At 42.7% G+C, this 26,862-nt stretch overlaps 1 protein-coding gene across 1 annotated transcript; it reads left to right on the plus strand.

Annotated features, from left to right (window-relative positions):
- LOC135882381 (calcium-activated chloride channel regulator 2-like) lies at positions 1-26,500 on the plus strand. Its single transcript, XM_065409279.1, has 14 exons — positions 1-168; positions 1,720-1,857; positions 3,815-3,965; positions 6,279-6,387; positions 7,469-7,637; positions 8,849-9,076; positions 13,402-13,629; positions 15,092-15,269; positions 16,889-16,995; positions 18,851-19,075; positions 20,623-20,893; positions 22,935-23,105; positions 24,089-24,328; positions 26,088-26,500. The coding sequence occupies exons 1-14, from the start codon at positions 1-3 to the stop codon at positions 26,498-26,500; spliced, it is 2,796 nt and encodes a 931-aa protein (XP_065265351.1).
- Positions 26,501-26,862: the final 362 nt, after the last annotated feature.

Below are 26,862 nucleotides of genomic sequence, written 5' to 3' on the forward strand. Positions count from 1 at the left end.
ATGAGCTGCGGAGACGGGGCGGCTGCTGCAGGCTGGCTGCTGACGCTGCTCACTCTGGCGGCCGCCCGGGGCGCTGCGGTGCAGCTGCAGGGCAATGGCTACGATGGGCTACTTGTTGCGATCAACCCGCAGGTGCCAGAAGACCAGAAACTCCTCGCAAACATCAAGGTAAGAGGCCCCACGTGAGGTCTCAGTTCCGCTCGAGCTCTTCCTGAAATACAACCCGGCTTCCCTGCAGCCTGAATCGTCCCACAGCTCACCCCCGTGAGTAGCACCAGTTCAATAAGGCAGAAGCAAGCCAGTGCAGTGCTGGGCTGGAGTAGTCCGTTTGTTGGCACACAGTCTCACTTTGGTTACACCCCCTGTGGCCTTCACCTGCCCTTGTGGGCTGCAGAAATGCTTGAGGGTTTTTTAAAAAGAGTCTGACCCCGCTAGGTTTTCACAAAGTATTTTTCACTGAAAGCTGCAAGGAATTCCTTGTCACAAGCTCACCGGAATGAAGCAAACTCCTGATATTAAGGGTGATGGGTATTTTTAAAAAAGCTATGTGCAGTAACACACCACTAACTCTGTTTCTATTGCTGAAGTTATTGCCAAGGTATAGATTCAAATAATGAATGTGGGGTGGCCCTGCTGAAGCTGGGCATCTGCCCAAGGGCATAGGGTATAACCATTTTTTTAGATAAAGATTGGATATTTTTCTAAGACATCTGCTCTAGGAATCATAGTGGAGAAGTTCTATGGCCTGTGTTTTAGTGGAGGTCAGACTAGATAATCACAATGGCCCCTTCTTGCCTTAGAGACTCGGTGAGTCTATGATGCATTTAGTAGTATTTTGCTAGCATGTTGCTGCTACGTTAATATCCAGGTGTTCATCTAAGAAGGTGTGGCCTTCAACAGGCCCAGAGTTTCAACATGAAAGGGAATCTGCAGTAACAGTTCCAAAGCCAGTTGTTCTACTAGTTCCACTCCTGACTGATATTGTGAAAGTTATTACGGCAATTGTAATTGGCCAGACAAGTCCAGTGTAGTATGTATGTTTAACCTGTCTCATTAAAACTGAGCGTAAGTGAAATTGTTCAAGCATAGTTTATACCAGCAGGTTACACATGTTACACTTAATTGTTTGCAATTGTATTTATCACCAAAAGATGATCTGACTAGTGGGTGAAGCTGAGGTGCAAGAATCAGATCTCCGTTTCTGGCTCTGACACTGATTCTCTCTCTAGCCTTGTTACGACCCTTATGTGACTCAGCTTATCAGCCTGTAAAGTGACAATAACAACATTTAGTCGAACCTCACAAAGGTGGTGTGGGAGTTAATTCACATTTGTAAAGCACATTGCAATCCTGGGATGAAAACACTATAAAAAGGTGAAGTATTTTATTTTTTTCTTCTGATTGTCCAGTAACTTTTCTACAGCTCTTGCTGCGCATAGTAACATACACCACTGACCTAATGCCCCAGTGACTCCAGTTGGTATGGCTACTTCCACCTTTTCATGTTTTCTGTATGTATAAATATCTTCTTTCTGTGTGTTCCATTCTATGCATCCGATGAAGTGGGCTGTAGCCCACGAAAGCTTATGCTCAAATAAATTTGTTAGTCTCTAAGGTGCCACATGCACTCCTGTTCTTTTTGCGGATACAGACTAACACGGCTGCTACTCTGAAACCAGTAAGTTTACTGTATTTTTTTTAATTTCATTTTATTACTAGGAAATGATAACTGAAGCTTCTTTTTATTTGTTCAATGCTACACAAAGAAGAGTCTATTTCCAGAATATAAAGATTTTAATACCTGCTACATGGAAAGCAAACAGTTATGGGAAACCAAAACATGAGTCATATGAAAAGGTAATATTTAAAGCCTGTCTTAGAAACTGAAGTACCATCATGAGCATGTTTTAAAAACAAATGTTCCTTTTACCCTATGGACACTAAACATCCATTTCCACCACTGAGTCTCTCCCCTTCCCATGCCAGATACACACTCCTCCTCCCCAGTGTACAAAAGCTACGTCACTGCACCAAGGCCCTGCTGTCTGCTCCTCTTCTTGCCCCCTTCTTTCACTCTTGACTATTTGGATGGCAAGAATGAAGGCTCATTAAGGCATTTCTGGATTTGACTTCCCCCCCTTGACTATCCTATCTCCAGCTGAGGATGCTGCTTACCTACAAAACCTCTGGACTATATCAGTATTCACAAGTAAAAAGTCACCCAGTGGGCAGGCTTGCTGTTCTGTAAATCCACTTAAATATGTAGTTTGTGCACATTCCTTCATGCCCCTGGATAGCATTAAACCTAGAGATTCTCTGAATGTTTTTGTTTGAAGTTGACCCAACAGTTGGTACAGGCAATCTGCCCTACCAGTGTTATACAGCGGTAGTTCTCAACCAGGGGTCCAGGGCCCCCTGGGGGGTTGTGAGCAGATTTCAGGGGGGACCACCAATCAAGGCCAATGTTAGACCTGCTGTGGCCCAGGGAAGAAAGCCAAAGCGCAGGGCCCCAAGGCCCGCCACCAGGGGCTGAAGCTGAAGCCTGAGCAACTCTAGCTTAACAGGGCCACCTGTGGTATGGGGCCCTGGGCAGTTGCCTTGCTTGCTACGCCTGAATGCTGGCCCTGGCTTTTATATGGAGAAAAACAGTTATTGTGGCACGAGTGGGCCAGGGAGTTTTAATAGCATGTTGGCGGCGGTGAGCGGGGGCTCACAAAGAAAAAGGTTCACTGATCATTACTTTTGGCATCTGTTTTCTGACTGGGGAGAAAATATTAGAGAAAAATAAAGAAAAACTTGTTTGACTAATTATTTGAATGAAGGTTATCAATACTAGGCAAAAATAATGTTAAAATGATTTCCAAAATAAGTTAATGTGTTTCTACTGTCACAGAGCGATAGAATGTGTGAAATAGCACTTTTGAAAGGAAGAAACTGGCTACATACTAGAAAGGAAACAAGTATGAAGGGGGGATATGATAGAGGTCTATAAAATCATGAGTGGTATAGAGAAAGTAAAAAAGGAAGTGTTATTTACTCCTTCTCATAATATAAGAACAAGGGACCACCAAATGAAATTAATAGGTAGCAGGTTTAAAACCAACACAAGAAAGTATTTTTTCACGTAACACACTGTCAACCTCTGGAACTCCTTGTCAGAGGGTGTTGTGAAGGCCAATACTATAACGGGGTTCAAAAGGGAGCTAGATAGATTCATGGAAGATAGCCATTGATGGACCTATTAGCCAGGATGGACAGGAATGATGTCTCTAGCCTCTGTTTGCCAGAAGCTGGGATTGGGTGACAGGGCATGGATCACTTGATGATAACCTGTCTATTCATTCCCTTTGGGGCACCTGCCATTGGTCACTGTCAGAGGACAGGATACTGGGCTTGATGGACCTTTGGTCTGACCCAGTATGGCCGTTCTTATGAAAAGAGTATTATCAAGAAAACTGCACACGTTATAAAAGTATTTGCTGGACCGTGGTGTCTCTGTTTATTGCTATATGTACAGGGACTGATTTTAATTTACCTTATGGCCATTTTACACACTTTAGTCACGTAAGGAGGCCGGAGTATGAGTATAAATGTAATTTTCTCCCTCTTTAAGGCCCCTTTATTCTCCAGAAAGGTGTAATGTGGTCTTAGTGTAAATGAAAGTCAGACCCAAAATGTTTTTATGATTTGTATTGTACTAGCACTTAAGGGTCCCATTCACAGACCAGGACCCCTCTGTGCTAGATGCTGTACTTACATAGAACAAAATATTACGACACTTAATTAATTAAACATGACATTTTTGTAATTTTAGGCAGAGGTCATAGTTGCTGCTCCTTATTGGAAACATGGAGATGAGCCATATACGCTACAATATGGAGAATGTGGAAACATGGGAAAATATATTCATTTCACACCTAACTTCCTAGTAAATGATTATTTGATTGATGTCTATGGATCACGGGGTAAATTTACTAAATCATTCTTAATTTTCTGTTTTTATTCTCCTTTGTGTTCAGCAAAAGAGGTGTATCTATGAGGACTCTCTATATAATAGTTGTGTCACTTTCACGCGTGTAGAAGTCAATTACTAAGTATGCCAAGAGTCGTAATAATACTAGGTACTTGTATTGCTCCTTCCATCTGAAGACCTCAAAGTGCTTTACAAACATTAATAAAGTCTCACACCACTGTGAAGTAGGTTATTGGGATCTCAGCACTTTGCAGGATTGAGATATTTCTCCCGTGCCCCAAAATACACTTTATGTAGAGTAGCTATACAATAGTCCAAGTTTACCTCTCCTCAAATGTGTGGCCAAAAAAATCATAGAAATGTACATGAGGTCATAGATCTAGTCTATTCTCTCTGCAGCAGGGCATGCTTAAACATACCTATACTATCCCTATTAAAAATCATATGACATGATGAAATCCAGAGACAAGGTGGGTGAGGAAATTTCTTTTACTGGACCAACTTCTGTTGGTAAAAGAGACAAACTTTTAAGCTCAGGTCTGAAGAAGAGTTCTGAGGAGCTTGAAAGCTTGTCTCTTTCACCAGCAGAAGTTAATCCAGTAAAAGTTACCGTACTCACTTTGTCTTTCTCATATCCTGGGACCAACATGGCTACAATAACAGAGCAACCACTTGTGATATCCAGCCATATAAATAAGGAAAACTGATAGTATTCCAAAAATTATTTTTGTCAGGATTGTCCACTCATTACACGGGACATGAAGTTAATTTTGTTAAACGCAAAAGCACATATTAAATGCAATGATATCAATGACATAGATAAGTACTCATTAGGCTAAAAATGCTGTGAGTAGTCCCAATGAAGTCAGTGGGACTACTTATGTGAGTAATGCAAGTAGGGTTTGGAGAAGTACTTACTGGGCTGGCTAAGCCAATGTTACCTCTTTCTCTTCCTAATAATTGACTTTCATGATTCATGGTTGTGCCACTTGTGAGCTTCCAGGTGGTCATCTTTGCAATCACTTATGTGAGTGCCTAAGTAAGGATTTGCAAGACTGAGTCCATGAACGTTAAAAAGTCAAGGAGTACCGAAGTTGTCATAGTAATATTAATTCATTTGCATTGCACTGTGTATTCAAGCATACATGAAAAAGCTTAACTAGTAATCTAAAATATCATACATGTGTAATTGAAGATAAGTTAATTTTATTATGAGCACCAGTAGGGTGTGGAAATTGTCTGCCTTTGACTCACAGGAGGCAACTAACTTAGGGTCAGTTCAATGGGAGTTGGATCTGGCCATTAGCCTCTTTGTTTCTTTCAAGCATGGAAAATTAGAGCCCAAGTTGAACTTGGGTTGTTGTTTTTTGTTTTGTTTGCTTTTTGAGCAATTATTTTCTTAAGAAAGTGTCAATTCAATAACGGTGTCTGAAAACTGTGGAAATTATTGAAAACTTTTCTCCATTTCACTTTGGGTAAGACTGCTTCCCAAACACAGACATCACATGATGAGCATGGGGATGAGTGAGTACCCATTGCAGAGAGATTGACTGAGAGATTTAACTTTTCTGTGAGTTTCAATTCAGTGACTTTTTTCCATCAAATAGATGTGAAAATTCAAATCCAAATTATCTCAGCAATGGGCCCATTTTCAGGGGGAAATATGTGCAAAATTTGCATGCAAGTACCATGTCTAAATTCATAATAAAATGAAAAAAATGGAAAATTCCATAGTTGAACCCTTTGCTGCAAATGTTTCACAGATGTCTCTCTAGCAAGCACTACTTGCAAACCCTATGTTAAAATTGTATAGGGATTTGCTTTTGCCCCATTCCCTTGGCATCTAAAGAACTCAGTTCACCTAAAAGAAAATCAAGGAACCAGGAACCTTAAGTCTTTAATTACTGTTCATTGTGCACCTTCCTACAATTTCAATGCATATTAAAAAACAAAAACAAACCTCATTGCCCATCTGTGTCACTATAGGTTTAGTGCAAGCCCAGATATATAGTAAAGTTAGAAGGTAATTTTCAAAGAAATAAAAGCCAAGATTTTCAAATGAGAGTGTCTAGCGTTAGCCATATTTAAGCACCAATATAAATGGCTTGATTTTTTTATTTTTTTTTTTGGAAAAATATTGAGCACCCACTCTTACTGTTCCACAGTGGGATTTGCTAGGTACTCAAAAATTCTGACAGTTACTATACATCTTTGCTGGTTGGTTTTATGTACAGTGATCTGTACAGACAAACAAATAGAATACATCTTACAGTACCCCTTAAGTTTCCATGTACTATTCCCACAGGCAGAGTTTTTGTCCATGAATGGGCCCACCTTCGATGGGGGGTATTTGACGAGTATAATAATGAAAAGCCTTTCTATATAACTGGACAAAATCAAGTTAAAGTTACAAGGTAAGTTATTTTACTCTTTTAAATTCCAGTTCTGATCGGCTTTAGAAATATGGGTTTCAGTCGGGTACAAATCTGGTTTGTTTCTGTAAACTTCTCAAGTATCTCTTTCTCTTAGTGCCTATTTCACCCCACATAAAAATATCCTACCTACACTGCAATTAGTTCATATGAATTGCATTAATTATTATCTTTCCTTGCTCCACATTGCATTTTCCTCTCTTAACACTGTTGTGGTTAGTGATTTGTCAAGGACACTGAGCCTGATTTTCTTCTGCATTGTTCCTGCAGACTCAGAATTGCTCTCAATCTGGAGAGGCAGATGTTCAGCAATTCCCTTTCCTGTTACCCCATCTATTTGGCTGTCTGTCAGCTGCCTGTTCCTTTTCTCTGCTGCCTCCTTTTTCTCTTTTCATTTTCCTAGTTGTCTTCTCTCCTCTAATCCCTCCCAATATTCTGCAGGCCCCATTCTTTCTTCCAAAGCTTCTTGTGCTGGGCTAGTTTTTCTTCACCTTCTCTGCCATTACTGCCTCAGAACTAGTACCATCACTAGTACGTGACCTGCTCTCATCCAGTGGGCTTGTCTCTGTTTGTTTCATCTTTTTTTCTCCATGCTGCCTCTCTTCCCATATGCCAGGGCTGGACATTAGAAAAAACAGCAACATGTTTTTACTTGTTAAAACTAGCACATTTTATCTGGAAGTCATTGAGAGACTATAACCATAAATCCACATGAAGCCATTTTAAGACAGTCACTTTTCAGAATGAAGTATTAACCATGAAATGCATGAAAAGCAAGACTAAATTCTGCAAGATGAATATTTTTGATTCACTCAATGGATTAGAATGACTGAGAAATCAAAAAATAGTAGAACTGGTCCTTCCTTGTGTATGGAATCCATTTCTACAAAAAATACCTCTTCAAACACATTAATTGTGTGTAACTCATTAAGGCCATGATCCTGCAATTAGGCTCTGCCCAGTGGACAACTGTGTTATTAAAGTCAGTGCTCCACTCATACCCATAATTGGGGCCTAATTCCAGTCAGGAAGTTCTAAATTATAAATATTCTTTCATTCCCAGGTGTACATCTGACCTTACAGGGATCTATGTCTGTGAAAAAGAATCCTGCACTGAAGGAAATTGTGTCATTAATCAGCTGACGGGACTTTTTAAGGAAGGATGTGCATTTATTCCTGAGAGAACTCAAACTGCAAAGTCATCAATAATGTACATGCAAAGCTTATCATCTGTAAGTATAATCACAGAAAAATAGTTTTTTCTACAAGCCACTCTACAGTTGCAAATATTACACTTTATCCTCCTTTTACAAATGCTAAGTTTGTTTAAACCTTTATCTCAGTAAACAAACTACACCTCTACCTCGATATAACGCTGTCCTCGGGAGCCAAAAAATCTTACCGCGTTATAGGTGAAACCGCGTTATATTGAACTTGCTTTGATCTGCTGGAGTGCGCAGCCCTGCCCCCCCAAAGCACTGCTTTACCGCGTTATAGCCGAATTCGTGTTATATCGGGTCGCATTATATTGAGGTAGTGGTGTATTAAAAACACTTCTACCAATGAATGCTGAACTGTTTTCTATATACTGATAATAATAATAATAATTAAATAATTATAATAATAATTAATGGAGATATCCCATCTCCTAGAACTGGAAGGGACCTTGAAAGGTCATCGAGTCCAGCCCCCTGCCTTCACTAGCAGGACCAAGTACTGATTTTGCCCCAGATCCCCAAGTGGCCCCTTCAAGGATTGAACTCACAACCCTGGGTTTAGCAGGCCAATGCTCAAACCACTGAGCTATCCCTCCCCCCGATGTCTCAATTATATATGACAGTCCATAATAAAAATCTAGAATATCTTTTGGACCCCTGGTATATTTCACAATTCAGACTCTACTTTTCAAACCATTATAGAAATGTACATTATATGCATTTGTGGATGTCCCTAAACTAGGATCATATAAGCAATATTGTTGTTTCCACAGGGGCAAATTCTGTAATCCTTACTCAGGCAAAAATTCCAGTGACTTTCAATGGAGTTTTGCGTAAATAAGGACTGGGCTCAGATTTTCGTCTTACTCATGATGGGTTAAATTATACTTCTTACATGGCACCTGCATGCTGGACATGAGAGGGAAACACACTGCCTAAGCAGTAATATTAGATATGGGGCTGCAATAGTTTAGTGGATTGGGCATGTGACTGCGAGAGAGAATTTCTAGGTTCTGTGCCTCACTCTGCTGTTAATTTGGGTAGCTCATTTAACCTGTGTCAGTGCCTCAGTTACTGTGTTGATAAAACAGATATAATAAAATTAACTGAAAGTGCTCCTGGCTCCTGTAGTAAAAGGCACTATATAAGTCCAAATTATTATTTTTCTTACATCAGTATTTGTATTCTTGAGTTGCTGGCTTTATTTATTTGTTTCCCACTTCTAGGTGGTTGAATTTTGTAATGAAAGTAACCATAATAGAGAAGCTCCCAATCTGCAAAACAGAATGTGCGACTATAGAAGTACATGGGATGTAATAATAAGCTCTATGGACTTTAATAACACCCTTCCAAGGACCGACACCAGCCTCCCACCTCCTCCTACCTTCTCATTGCTACAGAAGAGAGACAGAGTGATCTGTTTAGTTCTCGATGTTTCCCACAGCATGAATGGGGTAAATCGTCCCTCAGAAATATTACTATCTGTTTATTGTAAACACATTTGACTTGTTTATATTATGCATTCAAACACCTTATCTATACTAACCAGGGGCTATTTTTTTGCTGATGAAATTTTTAATCCTGTCATGGGGTGGGTGGGGGCATGTGCGCGTGTTTAAAAAAACAACAACAAAACATGTATAGTGGTGATTATTAAGGCTAAGATTTAGTCACAGCTATTTTTAGTAAAAGTCAGGGACAGGTCACCAACAATAAACAAAAATTCATGGAGCCCGTGACCTGTCTGTGACTTTACTAAAAGTAGGGGGGAGGAATGGAGTCCTCGGGGGACCCACAGGCCGAGCCCCCCCACCATGGCGGGGGGCACAGCTCCGGTTCTAGTGGTTGCAGCGGGGGAGCACAGCTACGGAGGGGCATGCAGCCCTGCTCCTGAGCTGGCTGCAGCTGCAGGATAGGAGTGTGTGGCCCTGGTGGCAGCCCCCCGCCAAGCCCTGGCAGCAGCCCTGGGAAGCTGCAGCCTGTGGACACTTGGCTCCCTCTGCAGCCACCAGCGGGGGCATGCAGTCCCAGCTGCAGCATGGTCCCCACTGCAGCCCCCAGCACAAGCCAAGGGCTGGGGCACAGCGGGGGTGGGAGGTGTGCAGTCGGGGGGGGGGGGCGGGGGAGGCATGCAGCCCCTGCTCTAGAGCTGGCTGCAGTTGTGGAACAGGGGTGCGTGGCTGGGGCTGCAGCCCCTGCCTAGCCCCAACTGCAATGGGGGAGGGCACATGGCCCTGGGATGTAGCGAGGGGGCGTGCATGGTCCCCGCTGCAGCCCCTGGTGGAAGCCGTGGGGCTGGGACGCAGCAGGGGACGCAGCCACAGGGAGCGCACAGCTCCTGCTCCCGAGCTGGCTGCAGCTCCTGGACAGGGACTCACAGCCCAGCTGCAGCCCCCTCCCCCCCCAAGCCACAGGGTGGGGGCTGCTTCCAGCCCCAGTTGAAGGGCAGGGATGCAAAGTTCTAGATGGGAGAATGAAATTCGAAGACTGAAAACTGATAAAAAATTCAAAGTTAGCCTCTGATTTTAGGTGCCTCAGTGTTTGGGTGTCCGCTTTAGGCAAGATATTGTTAGTCGTGCTGAGAAGTCACAAATTCTCTTGGATTTCAATGGGTGCTTACCATCTACCAAAACCAGGCCCAAAATGTCTCAAGTTGGATTCCAGACACTGAGACACTTAAGATCAAAGGTCACTTTTAAAAAAGGCTCTCTCCTGCCAGTGGGGGGCTGCTGGAACAGGCTACCATTTCTTCCAAGGGTACGTCTACACTGGGAGAGTGCATCTGAAGAAGTGAGGTTTTTACCCACGAAAGCTTATGCCCAAATAAATCTGTTAGTCTTTAAGGTGCTACCAGACTCCTTGTTACTTTTAAAAATGTTTCCTTTTCTCTTTACCCCCCCAAATAAACAGGAACCCAAACCAGTACTCTCCTGTATAACCTCCCTGGCCCCAACCCGTTCAAACGTTGGCTATGTTTGGATTTAGAATGTGTGACCCATTGCCTCATTTTCCAGGTTATGGATGTAATTGGATCCAAAAGGTGGGAAAAAATTCTGCTTCAGAAATCTTTTGAAACAGAAATTAAGTCCCACTCCTAGCCCTCAGGTGGCTCCCCCTGTTAAAAGAGCTCCGCTAGGAAGCCCTTTATATATAAGCTATCTGCATATAGCAGTGGTCCTCAACCTATTTACCACTGTGGGCGGCCTTCAATATATTATGTGGGCCACATCCGATACTACCTGTAAAGCCCTGAGGATGTCACATGGGCTGCAGCTGTGTGCTGATTGGGCCGCAGGTTGAAACCTACTGACATAAACAGATATACATGGCTTTTAGACAGAACTCTTCTAACACATTCTATTCTTTCAGGCTCCCACTTATGGTTGCTGCCATTCTCTTGGGCTCTCTCCTGCCAGTGGGGGGCTGCTGGAACAGGCTACCATTTCTTCCAAGGGTACGTCTACACTGGGAGAGTGCTTCCCATCTTAGGTAGAGAGACTTGTGCAAGCTCTGCTCCAAATAGCATAATAAACAGAGCAGTGTAGCTGGAAGTACCACATGTGACTGCTCAGGCTAGTGACTTAAGTGCAAACCTGCCCAGACATTCTGAGTACCTACTTGGGCGGTTAGCCTAACCTGTGCTACCCCTAGGGTTGCCAACTTTCTAACTGCACAAAACCAAACAGCACTGCCCCACCCCTGCTCAATCTAGCCCCACTCTCTCCATCGCTTATTCTCACTCACTTTCATCAGGCTGGGGCACAGGATTGGGATGCGGGAGGGGATGAGAACTCTGGCTGGGGGTGTGCGCTCTGGGGTGGGGCCAGAAATGAGGGAATCCGGGTGCAGGGGGGATCTCTGGGCTGGGACAGGGTGTTGGAGTGTGGGAGGGGAAGAGGGCTCTGGCTGGGGGTGTGTGCTCTGGGGTGGGGCCAGAAATGAGGGAATCCGGGTGCAGGGGGGATCTCTGGGCTGGGACAGGGTGTTGGAGTGTGGGAGGGGAAGAGGGCTCTGGCTGGGGGTGTGGGCTCCAGGGGTGGGGCCAGGTATGAGGGGTTTGGGGTGTGTGTGGGGCTCTGGGCTGGGGCAGGGGGTTGGGGTGCGGGCGGGGGTGCAGGCTCCAGGAGGGAGTTTGGGTGAGAAGGTGATTCCGACCCGGGGCCGGGGAGTTTGGGTGCAGGAGGGGGTTAGGGTTGTGGACTCCAGCTGGGCAGCACTTACCTGAAGCAGCTCTCAGAAGTGGCCAGCATGTCCGGCTCCTAGGTGCAGGGGTGGCCAGGTGGCTCTGCGTGCTGCCCATGTCTGCAGGAGCCGCCCCCGCAGCTCCCATTGGCCGTGGTTCCTGGCCAATGGGAGCTGCGGGGATGGTGCTCGTGGCAGGGGCAGCATGCGGATCCTCCCTGGCCGCTCCCTGCACCGAGGAGCCGGACGTGCCGGCTGCTTCCGGGAGCCGCGTGGAGCCAGGGCCAGCAGGGAGCCTTAGCAGCCCGGTCAGCTATGATGACCAGAGCCACCAGGGTCCCTTTTTAACGGGGTGTTCCAGTCGAAAACCGGACATCTGGCAACCCTAGCTACCCCTGGCTACACTGCTATTTTTAGTGTGCTAGCTCAGCCAGTCTGTCTACTGGAGCTGGGAAACATGCCGCCAGCTGCAGTGTAAATATACCCTGAGAGCTGTAGCAGTCTGGCCTTCCTGACTGCTAGCACTACCTATACTCCTCTCACCATTACCTTGTGTTCCCACTGTCTGTCTGTTCTATACATCTCTTGTTTCTCATACTATGCTGAGATTGTAAGTTCTGTTGGGGGCAGGAACTTTGTGTTAGGCATATAGGGTGCGTACTAGCACAGGGCCCTGCTTTCTGACTGGGGCCAATAGACACTGCCACAATACTCCTATATCACTGCTAATTGTAATAAAGTAGAATTACAAATCCCAGAAAACCTTGCCTGGGAATCTATTCCCCCAGTGTTTGTGTGTGAGGGAGAAGGGTCAGCTGCCATCTTGATAGAAGATGCCCATTGAATTACAAGGAAGTATGGGGTTCTTTTCATCCCTTAGGGTCCCATTTTTTGCTTCCAATCAAGAAAGGAATTCCTTCCCATCTCAACTGATTTTCTCTCTCAGAAACCCTCACAGTTTAACTGGCCTGCTACAGGTAGGAATCCTGAGCTGTAATAGAGCTGCTTTCCTGCAATCAGCCCACTGGTCAGCCTCTCAGGACTCTACCGTAACTTCCCTTCTACTGATTAGATATTGCCTTAGCAAGTTTCTTATTCAATCTAACTGACTTTTCTTCATTGAACATGACAGCAGGTGGCTGGGACAATATGTAAATACCTAGGACTGTTCCAGCCGAACCAGGGCTGTTACCAGCTCTGTGATTTCCATTGACTCGGAAGGGGCATTGCCTGTGTAGCTGATCCTGTACCAGACTTCATACTGCAGGGCTCATTTGTTTCATCCAGCCTTTGAAGAGAGGTCAGGGAATTTGGAGTATAGGCTCATGTAGGGGGTTTTAGAATTTGACTATGCTACTGCTAGGTAAAGCTGATTGATCTGTACATTTTGGTTTTGTAATTTTAAATAATTGGTAGGGCATGCAGAGCCTGTCCATGGGCACCTTTTATTCTAAACTGAAACTAGTTTTTGAATATGCAGTATTTTATGCTGTTTTTCTCTAAGATGCTGTTCTTTTCAGCAGATAATTTAGAGGTGCCTGGTTTCATTCTTGCGAATTATTAATAGCACTGTTTGCTTTGAACTTTTTATATATAGGATGATCGGATCAATCGACTGCGTCAGGCAGCAGAACTGTATCTACTGCAAGTTGTTGAAGACAATTCTTATGTTGGTATTGTCACCTTCAATAACGAAGGAGAAATCAGAAGTCAGTTGCGTCAAATAGTCAACAAGGACATAAGGAAACAGCTTGCTTCTTACCTACCTACTGCTGCACCTAGTGGAAGAACAAACATTTGTGTGGGTCTGCAGCTGGGATTTGAGGTGAATTGTGAAGTCACTAATTATGAACATTTCTGGGTTTTTGTTGCTATATCAAATGGAGTCTGTTGATTATATTGTTTTAAATAATTTTTATTGGTTTTCCACTATACATACAATACATTTACAACCTACTAAATATCATAACTAATAAAATTGGATATTTCAAGGGAGGGTATTAGTTTAAAAAAACAACTTTCCTTTAATTAGTTTACATTGCGTAGTCTTTCTTTCATAGATTTAATGATCTGTATTTTAACATGCAATTTTAGCACTAGAAATCACCCAAATGAAAAGTTTCTGAACTCTCCAAAACTCTTTCATCTACTATTGAAAGTGCAGTTCTGCTTTGATAAGTGATTAAACAGCAATGGCACTTCTTAGGGTATGTCTACACTACAGGATTAATCCGAATTTATATAATTCGAATTTAGGAAACCGATTTTATAAATTCGAATGTATTCGGCCACACTAGGCACCATTAATTCGGTGGTGTGCGTCCAAGCTACCGTAGTAGCATCGATTTCCAGAGCGTTGCATTGTGGGTAGCCAATAACATCTAATTGCCAATAACATCGAATTGCGGCCACACTAACCTTAATTCGGATTAACAATACCGATTTTGATGCTACTCCTCTCGTCGAGGAGGAGTACAGAAATCGAATTAAAGGGCTCTTTAATTCGAATTAAATGGCTTCGTTGTGTGGACGGGTCAAGCGTTAATTCGAATTAAAGCAGCTAAATCCGAATTAAAGTCGTAGTGTAGACCAGGCCTTACTCTGCAGACCTGCTCCCTGTGTGTGTACTCAGGATCATATCTGCCAACACTAATGACTAAAATACATTTTAACTACTTTTTACTCCTGTTTACCCTACAGGGTCAACACAGCTGGAAGAGTGAGTGGAATTCCGTTATTTCTTGTGCATCAACAGCTCCAATCAGCTGCACCTATGCAAACACACTGAATGTTGCATGGGGTTAGCCGAGGACATAATTTGGCTAGCAAAAACTTTATTACTGGTGGATGATGAATTAAAAGGAAAGAATCCAGCTTGACATTCAGAGTTAGCAGGGATGATAGATAAAAATAAATATAATAAAAAACAGCTGAGCATATTTGATATGGAAATACTTTGAGAGACAACAAGCCTAGAACCTCTGGATGCTATTTAATGGTATTTGTGTCCTGCACAAGTACACTGGGAAAGGGGTAATGTTGAAGGGGTTCCCTGTGCTCTTTCCTTCTGAAGTTTACCTATACAGGACATTCTTAATTTAGTTGATATTATTTCTTCACTCCATAACATAATGGATACGAAATGCAGAGAAATTGATGAATATAAGAGAATTTGCATTATGTTTGCTTTGATATACTTCCTCTTACAATGCCATTTTCCTGTACCTGTATGTGCAGAGCATATAATGTACATTTTTTCATATTAATACTTAGTGCTTTATTATCAGGTGATTAAAAAACAAGATGGAAATATATATGGTTCTGAAATTATATTACTGACAGCTGGAGAAGACAGTGGGATAATTGAATGCTTTTCTAACATAATTAACAGTGGATCGATCATTCACACCATTGCTCTTGGCCCATCTGCTGCTAAAGAAGTTGAACAATTAGCCCATGAGACAGGTAAAAAAATTTTTACAAGCCATGTCCCCAATCCTATAAACCCTTGGCTCAAATAGTAAAGTAAACAGAGTAAAGTTAAGTAAATATGTAGATGTTTGCTTGACTGTGGAGCTGTCCCTCTTGTGTTTGGTTAAAACAATCTATGGTTGTTTGCAGTGTTGTAGCTCTCTCTCTCAAACAATCTGTGCTACTATGTAGGTAGTGTCTCTGTACTCTGAAGGAACTACTACTAAAGAATACTGCTTTTGCAGAGCTGAGCTGATAATTCATAATGAGTAGTTTATGTCAATTTTTCCCTTTTTATTTTCTGTTTGAAACGTCCATGAGAAGACTTCAAGACTCTCACATGTAGACATTATTCAAAATTATTTGCGAATTTCTTATTCCTATACAATTGCTCACTAACAGTTCATTCCCAATATTTAACATACTGATTTTTGTGCTGCATTGGTAAGATACATAAGTCATGTGGTAATGTTTCTGTTCCTTGATTGGATGGCTTATTTAACGAACTTACCTGGCTAGACTCTGAGTATTTTAGCAGAATATAAAAATGAAAATTGAATTTCAGTGAATAGAGAAGCCTCAAGCTTAAAATTCCCTTTTCCATCTCAACCATTTAAATGCCTGAGATCAGTGAGACAAACTATGAGTAAGGACCATTTGTCATGGGTGAAATTGACCCTTGTGTGGAGGGCCACTCCAAGGATTGAAGTGGGACTTAATGTAGACCTTGTGTTGGCCCTCTTTACAAAGGTGAATTTTATTCTATGTGAATGTATGTTACAAGGTCAGATCCAGGGTCTAAGTTCTAAGTTTCCAAAAGTGAACATTAATTTTTGGAGCCTCATTTTTGCATAGCCATCATTACATGGTTAGGGTTGCATAGTCTAACCCCTACTCACACAAATAGCCTTATTAAAGCGAAGGGGTCTAATCATGTAAGAACTCGCCAGCATGTGTGAGGGCACCAGTATCGCCCTTTGTTTTAAACTGGGCACTCACAAATGGAGGCATACAAAATCATTAGTCACTTTTGAAAGTGCTGATCACCCATACCTCTATTTTAAATCAATAGAACCGTTGGGGGCTGAACACCTTTGACAACTAGGCCAAATATGTCTAAAGCTACTAGGCACTAAAAAATTGTGATGTCCATAAAAATGAGGCCACTTTTGGAAACCTGGCCCTAAATGTCTAAGCAGCGTCCAGTCCTGTAATCCTTATTCATTCATAAAGCTTTCGTCACAAGTTGTCTCATTTAGTAAGGCTTAGAGGATTGGGTCTGTAATGCAGTTGGAATGCATCCTGTAAATAATGTAAAATGACTACTATGGTTTTTAAAATCAAGAGAGTCATTCAGAGATGGTACATTTAGATTGTCACTGTGATGAGACCTATTTTGAAAGCAGTGGGAGAGCTTTTAGTTACCAACTATTAAAGTCCATGTTTGTTATGTAGCAATCCTCATGTTGCTTTGAAAACATCGGGCTAAGATTCTTGTGGCGAGTTCATTCTATATCAGTTAAATCTGGGTTCATATATCAAGTATGTCAAAAGACTGTACAACAGCTAAAACTGAGTTTCTATTACAAAATAAAAACTGTACTCTATTTCAGGGGGCTTAGCGTTTTTTGCCTCAGATAGACTGGACTCCAATGACCTAATTGATGGTTTCTGCGCAATTTCATCAGGGAGTGGAGATACTTTCAGTCATTCCATTCAGGTCGGTCTTGTAACCAGTTTTAATGCTTTGGTTTCCCAGTTTATTGACTAGCACTGCAGCATTAGTAAAACTTTTGTATTATGCTGTATACATTTATTTTGAAAGAGGCATGGAAGTAGTAATTAAGGATGGGCAAACCAGTTCAGGCAAAGTAAGAACTGAACCTCCTGTAAGGTTTTGATCAATTCACAAACCCTTCTTTCCCCCCTTTGCATCTTTCCTACCTGTCAGCCCACAGCAAACTTCTCTAAGCCTCCCTTTGCTGTGACCACCACTCTCACCTTTACAGGACAGCTGCTGGGCCTAGCTGAGTTTGTGCTAGGCACTGGTCTGTCCACTTTGAGTTCTTGTACAATGTGCTGTGCTTTAGCATTTTACCACAAGCTCTGATACATGCTAGAGCACGTGCACTTCTTCATATGGAGGTGTGTGAAGGTTTGCAGCAGGTTCATCTGAGCACCATATATCACCTAGTGATACAAACAGAGGCTGAAGAGGAGACAGGAGTATCTCCACCACGGGCTTCTTTTGTCGGTGTGCAAAGAAGGGTGTGGAAATAGATTGCCAAGAGTAGGATGTACTAGAACATTGACCTAAAAAAGAAAAGGAGAATATTGTGAATACACAATTTGGCCCAATCCTCGGCTGGTGTAAATAAGCTTAGCTTAATTGAATATGGGCATCTGTACAGATAAAATATGTGCTGCTTTAACTACCCTCCTAGTGTGGGTGAAGATATACCAGTATAAAAGTATTTATACTGATACAGCTATTCCTGCACAGGAAAAGGAATAAGCTATCCCAGTATAAGCTATCCCAGTATAAGACCCCTTTATACCAGCATAATTGAGTCCACACTACAATTGTACTGGTATAACTATTTTGGTAAAATATCCCATCCCCTGACTGAAATAGTTATGGTGGTGCAACTTTTTCAAGTAAAAACAACAAGGAGTCCTTGTGGATCTTAGAGACTAACAAATTTATTTGGGCATAAGCTTTCATGGGCTAAAACCCACTTCATCAGATGCATGGAGTGGAAAATACAGTAGAGAGGTATAAATACACAGCATATGAAAAGATGGGAGTTGCCTTACCAAGTGGGGGGGTCAATGCTAATGAGCCAATTCAATAAAGGTGGAAGTGGGCTATTCTCAATGGTTCATTAGCACTGAACCATCCAGGAACTGTGGCTCACCCAAAGAATGGGCTCCTATCTCCTCCCAGCTGTCTTTATATTTATGCCTTGCACCGCACTGAGCTCTCTGTCAGCACTCAACAAATTAATAACACGAGAGGCCTTTTCCAGCCCTAGTACTCACCTTATGTGAAAGATCACATGAGTACACCAACTCCTCCATATTTAGACAGCCACGGAAAGTTTTTTGCAACTTTGGTTCCTATCTTTTAACCAGTTACTAATCCATAAGAGGACCTTCCCTCTTATCCCATGAGTACCTACTTTGCTTTGGTGAGGGACCTTTTTCAAAGGCTTTCTGAAAGTCTAAGTACACTATGTTCACTGGATCATCCCAACATATATTTGAGCTTGTCAGAAATTCCATCTAGTAGAGAGAATTGTGTGCACCATGTTGGGAAGAAAGCCATTGGGCCTGAATATCCTTTCATTTATACCAGTGTAACTTCTCTGATTTCAGTGGAATTACTGCTGAAGTATACTCAGAACAAGAGGAAAATTATGAAGACAAATGTCTTAATATGTATTTTGTCCTATTTAAGCATGAGATTTTATTTTTAAGGGTAAAATGGAAGGTCTTATCTGGGGCAAAATGTGCCTTTTTTTTTTTTTTTTTTAATCTAGTAATTCTGTTTGGTTTTTTTTTTTCTCTGATAGATTGAAAGTGCTGGTGAAAGGACTGAGAGCTATAATCAGTTTAGTAGGACAGTGTCTATTGATAGCACAGTAGGAAAGGATACCTTCTTTGTAGTAACATGGCAGACTGCTGAACCTCCGAGGATCACTCTCCTTGATCCCAATGGAAAAAACTACACCAATAAGGACTTTGAGGTTAATACAGTGTTGCAGGTAGCTCGTCTCCAGATTCCAGGAATTGCAGAGGTAGAAATTAACTTCTCTCTTTTGTCATTTGATCATAACCAATCAGGGCCGCCCAGAGGATTCAGGGGGCCTGGGACAAAGCAATTTCGGGGGCCCCTTCCATTAAAAAAAAGTTGCAATACCATAGAGTACTATATTCTCGTGGGGGCCCCTGAGGGGCCTGGGGCAAATTGCCCCACTTGTCTTCCTCCCCCCCCCCCCGGGCGGCCCTGTAACCAGGGCCGGTGCAAGGAAGTTTTGAGTCCTAGGCGAAACTTCCACCTTGCGTCCCCCCCAGCCCTGTGGCAGCTCCCCGCCCCCCCCCCCCCCGCCCTGAGGCGCCCCCCCCCCCCCCGCGGCAGCTCCCCCACCGGGGAGCCGTGCGGCAGCTCCCCACCCCAGCTCACCTCTGCTCCGCCTCCTCCCCGAGCACGCCGCCCCCGCTCTAATTCTCCTCCCCTCCCAGGCTTGTGGCGCCAAACAGCTGGCTGGCGCTGCAAGCCTGGGAGGCGGGAGAAGTGGAGCGGCGACCGTGCGCTCAGGGAGGAACGCTGTAAAAAAAAATTGGGGGCACTGCTTTTTGGTGCCCCCAAATCTTGGCGCCCTAGGCAACCGCCTAGTTCACCTTAATGGTAGCACCGGCCCTGCCTGTAACCAATGTGTGAAACATGAATTATTTAAATTGTAATCAGATATGGAATAATTGAACAGAGTGTGATATGATGACTCTGCCACATTGCAATTTCATAACCTTTTGTTTTACCCACTGAGCAGAAAAATGGGTCTCTTTAGATTTAAAAGAGACTTTAAAGCTTATACGCATCTTATTTTCACTTCCTTTACAGTAGAATTCACCTCCACATCTCCCAACCCCTCACTGCTATGCAGGGGGTCCATTTTCTTCCTTTTTATTTCCCTGTCTGATATGTAGCACCAAAAGGATTGAAATGATTTGTTAAAATTTACAAAGCCATAATTGAAAAGAACCTGTACTTTAAAAACATCAAGTTAAAAGGCTCAAGAATAAAGGAGAAGGAGAGAGACATCTCCAGAGATTAAAAGGAGCATGTGAAGGCTGAACTAATCCAGTGTGTGTAATTCCTTTTGAAACACTCACAAAATTAGTGCATGTTGAAGTTGCTAACAAGATTTGTTAAAACAATGACATCCAGTGCATCAGCTTTTTGTTAAAATTTATATATTTCCTAATTATTCTTCTGAGCACTCAGATTCCATGAGACTAGAGGTGCTGAATTTTATACCACTGAAGGGCATGAATCTGTAAACCCTTCTTCACAGGAGAAGCCCTTTCTCATAAGTAATCCATTGAGGCCAAAGGCGAATACTTCAATGAGTAAAGACGACTCGCATGTGAAAGGCTTTTTAAAATCCCACTCTGTGACAAATTCTGTCACTCTTAGTCAGATAGAATAATATTTACTCAGTGATTTAAACGAGGCTATAGGAAGAGTAAGGTACTCAGCACGAGTAAGGATGTCAGAATCAAGCCCAAAATTAAAATCCTTGATCAAAGGGGGGTTCTTTAATTTTAAAATATTATTTTTCAGGTTGGGGAGTGGACCTACGCTCTCATGAATACTCACCTATCCCCTCAAGCTCTAACTATGACAGTGACTTCTCGAGCAGCAAACTCTACTATACCTGCAATAACTGTGAAAGCCCACATCAGTAATGATAGAAACGAATACCCTAGATCGATGGTTGTTTATGCACAAGTCACTCGAGGGCTTTCACCTATTCTTGGAGCAAATGTAACTGCCATTATCAAACCAGAGACTGGAGATCCACTTATCTTGGAACTTTTAGACAATGGTGCAGGTAAGGAGGCTCTTGTGACACATGTTGCAATTTTCCAAAATAAAATCAAAGGGCTATCTTAATTGCTAATGCATTGTATGCTTTTTAAACAACGTGCTGAGAGATATTGGCCCTGATTTCAATCTCACTTACATGAGTGCAACTGACATTAGTAGAATTACTCCTAGTTTAGGTCCCTGTTCTGCAAAGCACTTCAGCATGCGCTTAATTAAAAGCATGTGAATAGTCCCACTGAAGTGTTAACAGAGTTCTGGTGTATACTGTATTTGAGGGAGGGCCCAGTCTTCTACTCCCCTTCAAATGGAGGGACATGGATGGTGTTCTGTATTTGTAGTATAAAGCCAATAACGCCAAACACACATTACTTCTCAGTAATAAGTATTTTGCAGGATCAGGCCCTTAAGTTTCTTGCCCTGAGGAGCTAACGGTTTGAGCCTGATTCTCCAGTGCCTTGCACCCGGTGCAATCGTTTGCATCTATGTGAAGTGGTGTAAAACATCACCATTCTGCTTTAGTACCATTCACACCCATTATACATTTGCTTTGCACTGCTTTAAATGACTATGTGAGGTGCAAGGCACTGACAAATCAGTCGTTGTCTGTATTTTGTGAAGCGATGTGTATCTCTGTGCTGCACCATACCTATTATAAAGGCTTTTTATAGATAGTCGGTAATTATCACTTCATAATTTTATTAACTGACATTTCTGTAAATTGGGAGGTGACTTATACATTGTTTTCTTTTGTATAATTATCTAGCATTTACTGCTATGGTGAATCTAATCCCAATTACATCACCACTTATTTAATTTATTCATTGCTGTCATCCTTAGAGCTAAGGCCCCTATCAGAATCCAGTTGATGTCACTAGGACTCCATGTGGGAATAAGAGCCCATGCCTGAAAATCCCTTTGTAGGACTGAGACCTAAGTGTTTTCAGCTTCTCCTCTGGACCTTTATTTATTTCCCTGCCCCCAACCTCCTCAAATCTTCCTCAGTGGAGCTAGCTGTTGCTTCAAAAAGGACACTTAGCTTCTTGCTTCTGCAGTGTGTGGCAGCTGAATCTGCTGTAACAGTTTCTGAAAGCACAGATTATATGTGAGAGGCACCCAGGAAATGTAAAGATTTTAATGTGAATGGTGCTCTTGACTTGTCATCTGTTATATGCAATTTGTGCGACTACACTTACTACTGAATCATACCCGCAGTTGGCTTTTTGGCATCTTCAGCAATTTTAATGGTGTATAGCCAGGGGAACAAATGTGCTGTGGCCTGTCTTTTGCTGGTGTGCAAGGCCTTCCAGAACAGGCTGTAACTAGGGTTTTATTTGGTTCATAGTTCACATCAAGTCATAACCTGCCAACGGTGAAGTGCTACCAACAATTAACAAGGGTTCCCATAAAAATTTTACGATGCAACCAACTGCCAAGTGTATATATGCTTACAGGAAGGAAGTATGAGGGAATTAGGAATCTATTCTTTCTCATAACCAGTGAGAAAGGAGGCACTACCAATTGCCTCACAACGTCCCTTCAATTTTTGGCAGAATTTTAATAAAGACCTCCCTGGATCTCCCTCCAGCTGCACAACCGTGCCTACCTGTTGAAAGCATAATACTTGCATCATTTTAACTGAGCATTGTGGTTTGATTCTGTGGCCTTTTTCTTACGGTGGTCTGACTTTGGCTCACTTGGCTTTAATGATATAGTTGTATGATCATCTATGCTGGGAATCAATAGGCCCAAGAGATGAAAATCCCTTAACTCTCCCATGCTGAGAAATCAGCTGCTCCCTCAGTCAGTATCCCTCAGGGTGATAAGCAAGCTTTCTAGTTTCCGATTGCATTCTCTTGGTCACTTTATAAACAGCCTGGGCAAAATTATTCTCTGATTTTGTACAGCACCAAAGTCAATGGAGTTGCATGGGCTATAAGTCAGAGCAGAATTTGCCTCCATCCCTGCCTTTGAGTTTCCTTCTAACAATGAAGAACTAACTAATGAAGTAATTTCTTTGTGCTAATTCTGCTGTTTTTTATGTCTAGGGTCAGACATTGTCAAGAATGACGGTGTCTATTCCAGGTACATCTATTCTTTCTCTGAAAATGGCAGATACAACTTGAAAATACGTGTTCAACGAGCTAACAAGACTGTCAGACCACACCCCACAGTGCCATGGAGTCATTCTATGTATATACCTGGTTACACAGAAAATGGTAAGATGGAGTAATGCGGGGTGAGGCATGTAAAACAAACTCCATTGTGGATACACTGGAATAAATAACTGCATCACTTTCTCTCAAACACTGTTAAAGGGCATTAGAGCATTGACATCCTTGCTAAGAGATCTTCATAAGTATAAGGATCTGCCCAGCTGGATGATATTAGTTTTGGATGCTTTTCAGAAATTGTTTTAACTAAATTCTGCCCTTTCTACACAAGAGCAAAAAATGGGTAGCCAAAACCGTGTTTAAAGTAAGTTTAAAATAATTATTTCTTAAAACACTACTTTTGTAATGTAGATAGCACCTTAGAAGGAATAAATCCACACGGATTTATGTTTTGCCTGTGAAAAAAGCAGATGTTGGTAGTTCTCCTGCCTCTACATCTGTAAAGTGCCATGTACCCCAATGGCACTGGAAAATCATAATCAATCATCTTACATTCAGAATTGTTATAAAGGTTTAGCAAATGTCAAACACTTACCATTTTATGCTGAGTCCCAACTACTTCACTTAGGTATTATGTTCATTCTCATTAATTCAGTATTCTTGAAGATACAGAGAACATACTATGGAGTGATTCTGGTCTCTCAACACCACTGAGTTCAATGGAAACAACACGGAGTCCCGTGGCACCTTAAAGACTAACAGATTTATTTGGGCATAAGCTTTCGTGGGTAAAAAACACACTTCTTCAGATGCATGAAGTGGATTTTTTACCCACGAAAGCTTATGCCCAAATAAGTCTGTTAGTCTGTAAGTGCCACCGGACTCCTCGTTGTTTTTGTGGCTGCAGACTAACACGGCTACCCCTCTGATACTTGAGTTCAATGGAGTTATTCCTGATTTACAGCAGTATAGATGAGATCAGAATGGGGGTCATTATATCTTCAGAGCTCCATAATGTGAAATGTTGAGACAAGTCCAGTTGTGGGTGAGGTTTTATGTTAGTTTTTTGTGTGTGTATGTGGCTGTAGGTAAGATCCAGATGAACCCACCAAGACCCTCCGTCATCAGTAATGAAGATATTCAAACCAGAGTAGGTGGCTTCAGCAGAACAGCCTCAGGAGGCTCCTTCATATTGTCTGCAGTTCCTACTAGACCCCAGACTGATGTGTTTCCACCATGTAAAATTATTGATCTTCATGCCAGAACAGCCAATGATATGATTATTTTATCATGGACAGCATCAGGGGATGATCTTGACCAGGGGCAAGGTATGTTTGATGGTCTGTCACTTGTCATCTGATTGCAATGAAAGTGCAGTGACTGAAACAAATTTTCACTGGTTCTGCTTAACTGTGCTCATAAAAACTTGCAACCACAACCATTTTGTACAGAGAAAACCCACCTTTTTTTAAGTATCAGTACAGGTTTTGCCTGTGCAAACCAATATGCTTCTGAAGCATGAGAGCAAGTGAAAAAACTTTCTGAAATTTTTTACCCAATATTTCTATGGTGTTGGTATGAAAAAAAAAAAAGTCATTATGAACCAGTGTGCTACCCATAACTGACCTATATGTGCCATTCCTGTCACTCAGCATGAAACACAGAATGCAAAAGATTTTGGAGGAATTCGATCTTATTGAAGTCAATAGGAGTTTTGCCATTAACTTCAATGGGGCCAGAATTTCACTCCAGGTTTTGGGGTGATTTTGGACTGATTAGGCCAATGGGTTTTAAAAGAATTTCAAAAGTAGTGCTTGCAATTGTGATGGGAGGCTTTACCTTTATAATATTGTGGTATTGGTTTCTAATAGGGTTACCATATTTAAAAAATAAAAAAAGAGGACACTCCATGGGCCCTGGCCCTGCCCCTTTCCCACCCCTGGCTCTACCCCTTCCCCGCCCCAACTCCGCCCCTTCCCCCAATTTCCCCCCCTAACTCCCCCTTCTCCCTCCCAGCCACGCGAAAAGGGCTGCCTGAGCGCTACCGGCTTCACGGTTTGCCGGGCAGCCTCCAGACCCTGCGCCCCCGGCCGGCGCTTCCCCAGCGCAGCTGGAGCCCGGGAGGGGAAGCGCCCAGCCGGGGGCGCAGGGTCTGGAGGCTGCCCGGCAAACCGTGAAGCCGGTAGCGCTCGGGCTTCGGGCGGTCCCCATGCCTCCGGACCCTGCGCCCCCGGGCGGGCACTTCCCCTCCCGGGCGCCGGCTGCTGTGCTCCTCCCCTGACTCTTCGGCTCTGTTTAAGAGCCGAGCTGCCCGAGCGCTACCGGCTTCGGGCAGCCTCCATGCCTCTGGACCCTGCACCCCCGGAGCCCGGGAGGGGAAGTGCCCGGCCGGCGGCTCAGGGTCCAGAGGCATGGGGGCTGCCCGAAGCCGGTAGCACTCGGGCAGCTCGGCTCCTAAACAGAGCCGAAGAGTCAGGGGAGGAGCACAGCAGCCACGGGAGGTGAAGTGCCCGGCCGGCGGTATTTTTCACAGACATGTTCGGCTTTTTGGCAATTCCCCCCGGACGGGGGTTTGATTACCAAAAAGCCGGACATGTCCGGGAAAAACCGGACGTATGGTAACCCTAGTTTCTGAACATCCACAGAAGGGAGCCATGTGGTCTCCAAATGTGAAGGGAGAGAGTGGAGTGAAGAGTGAAAGTCTTTGACTCAACAATTTTACTGTAATTTTACTACTTCATTCTAGGCTGAATTGAGTGAAGTTGGTAGGGCTGCGAGGCTTTGGGTGAGGACAGAGTTAGCCCATTCTGGCTATTAATTTCAATGTCGTGAATCTTTGTCTTCAGTGAGATTTCAAGTTCTCAAGTGCTTCCTCAAGTCTCCCTCAAGTTAGCAGAGCAAGTGTTCTGTTATGGGATCTGTCCAGCATGCAACCTTCACTGTTCAGATGGTTGAATTGGGTGACTGGAATAGGCGCTCACTTGTGCTGCTAACAATTTGACTGCTTCTAAAGGAACAGATCAACAGTTTTAATTACAGGGTTAAATACATTCGGTATAATCTATGTTGACATATTTCCATTTTCAGCTGCAAGTTACGAAATAAGAACAAGTGAAAGTCCTCTGGAACTAAGAGACAACTTTGATAAAACTATGTTGGTGAATACTTCTGATTTGACACCTCAGCATGCTGGGTACAAGGAAATATTTGTATTTAAACCAGAAGCTTTTGCAACAGAAAATATCACCATCATCTATGTGGCTGTATGTGCCATTGATAAATCCTCTCTGCACTCTGATATATCTAATATAGCACAAGCAGTGAAGTTTGTTCCCCCAATGGATTATCTCACTGGTAATATTGAGTACAGTGTTTCAAGGAAAGTGTTGCTAGGATTTGGGTTAATAACAGCAGTTTGCCTTATTACAAGTGCAACCATATGTGCTTTAAAGAAAAGGAAGAAAGTGGTTATTGCAGAAACTGCAACAAGTCTACTGTGACTTAAGGTGAAAGTTTGGATGATGTCTACTTATTTTTCTAGTAGCTGTTTCGATTGTTTTTTTTCAAAAGCTACATAAAAATAATTGCACTAGTACAGAAAAGGGTATATAAAAACAATTGTAAAGCCATAATGCAGAACTATATGAAACTGCTGTGATTTAGTAATAGTATCATACTGCACGTACACTGCATGCCTGAGTGGCCAGGTCAGATTAAAACTACATTGTATGTACTGCATATATACACCCTAAACTTATGCCACTTAAAGCTTTATGCCACTTGATTACATATTTATATATATATACAGTATGATGAAAAAGCTGTAATTAAATTATTCATTCAATGTCTTAAATCTATTTGC

This window comes from Emys orbicularis, chromosome 8, assembly GCF_028017835.1.
Source record: "Emys orbicularis isolate rEmyOrb1 chromosome 8, rEmyOrb1.hap1, whole genome shotgun sequence".
In the NCBI taxonomy this organism is placed as follows: Eukaryota; Metazoa; Chordata; order Testudines; family Emydidae; genus Emys; species Emys orbicularis.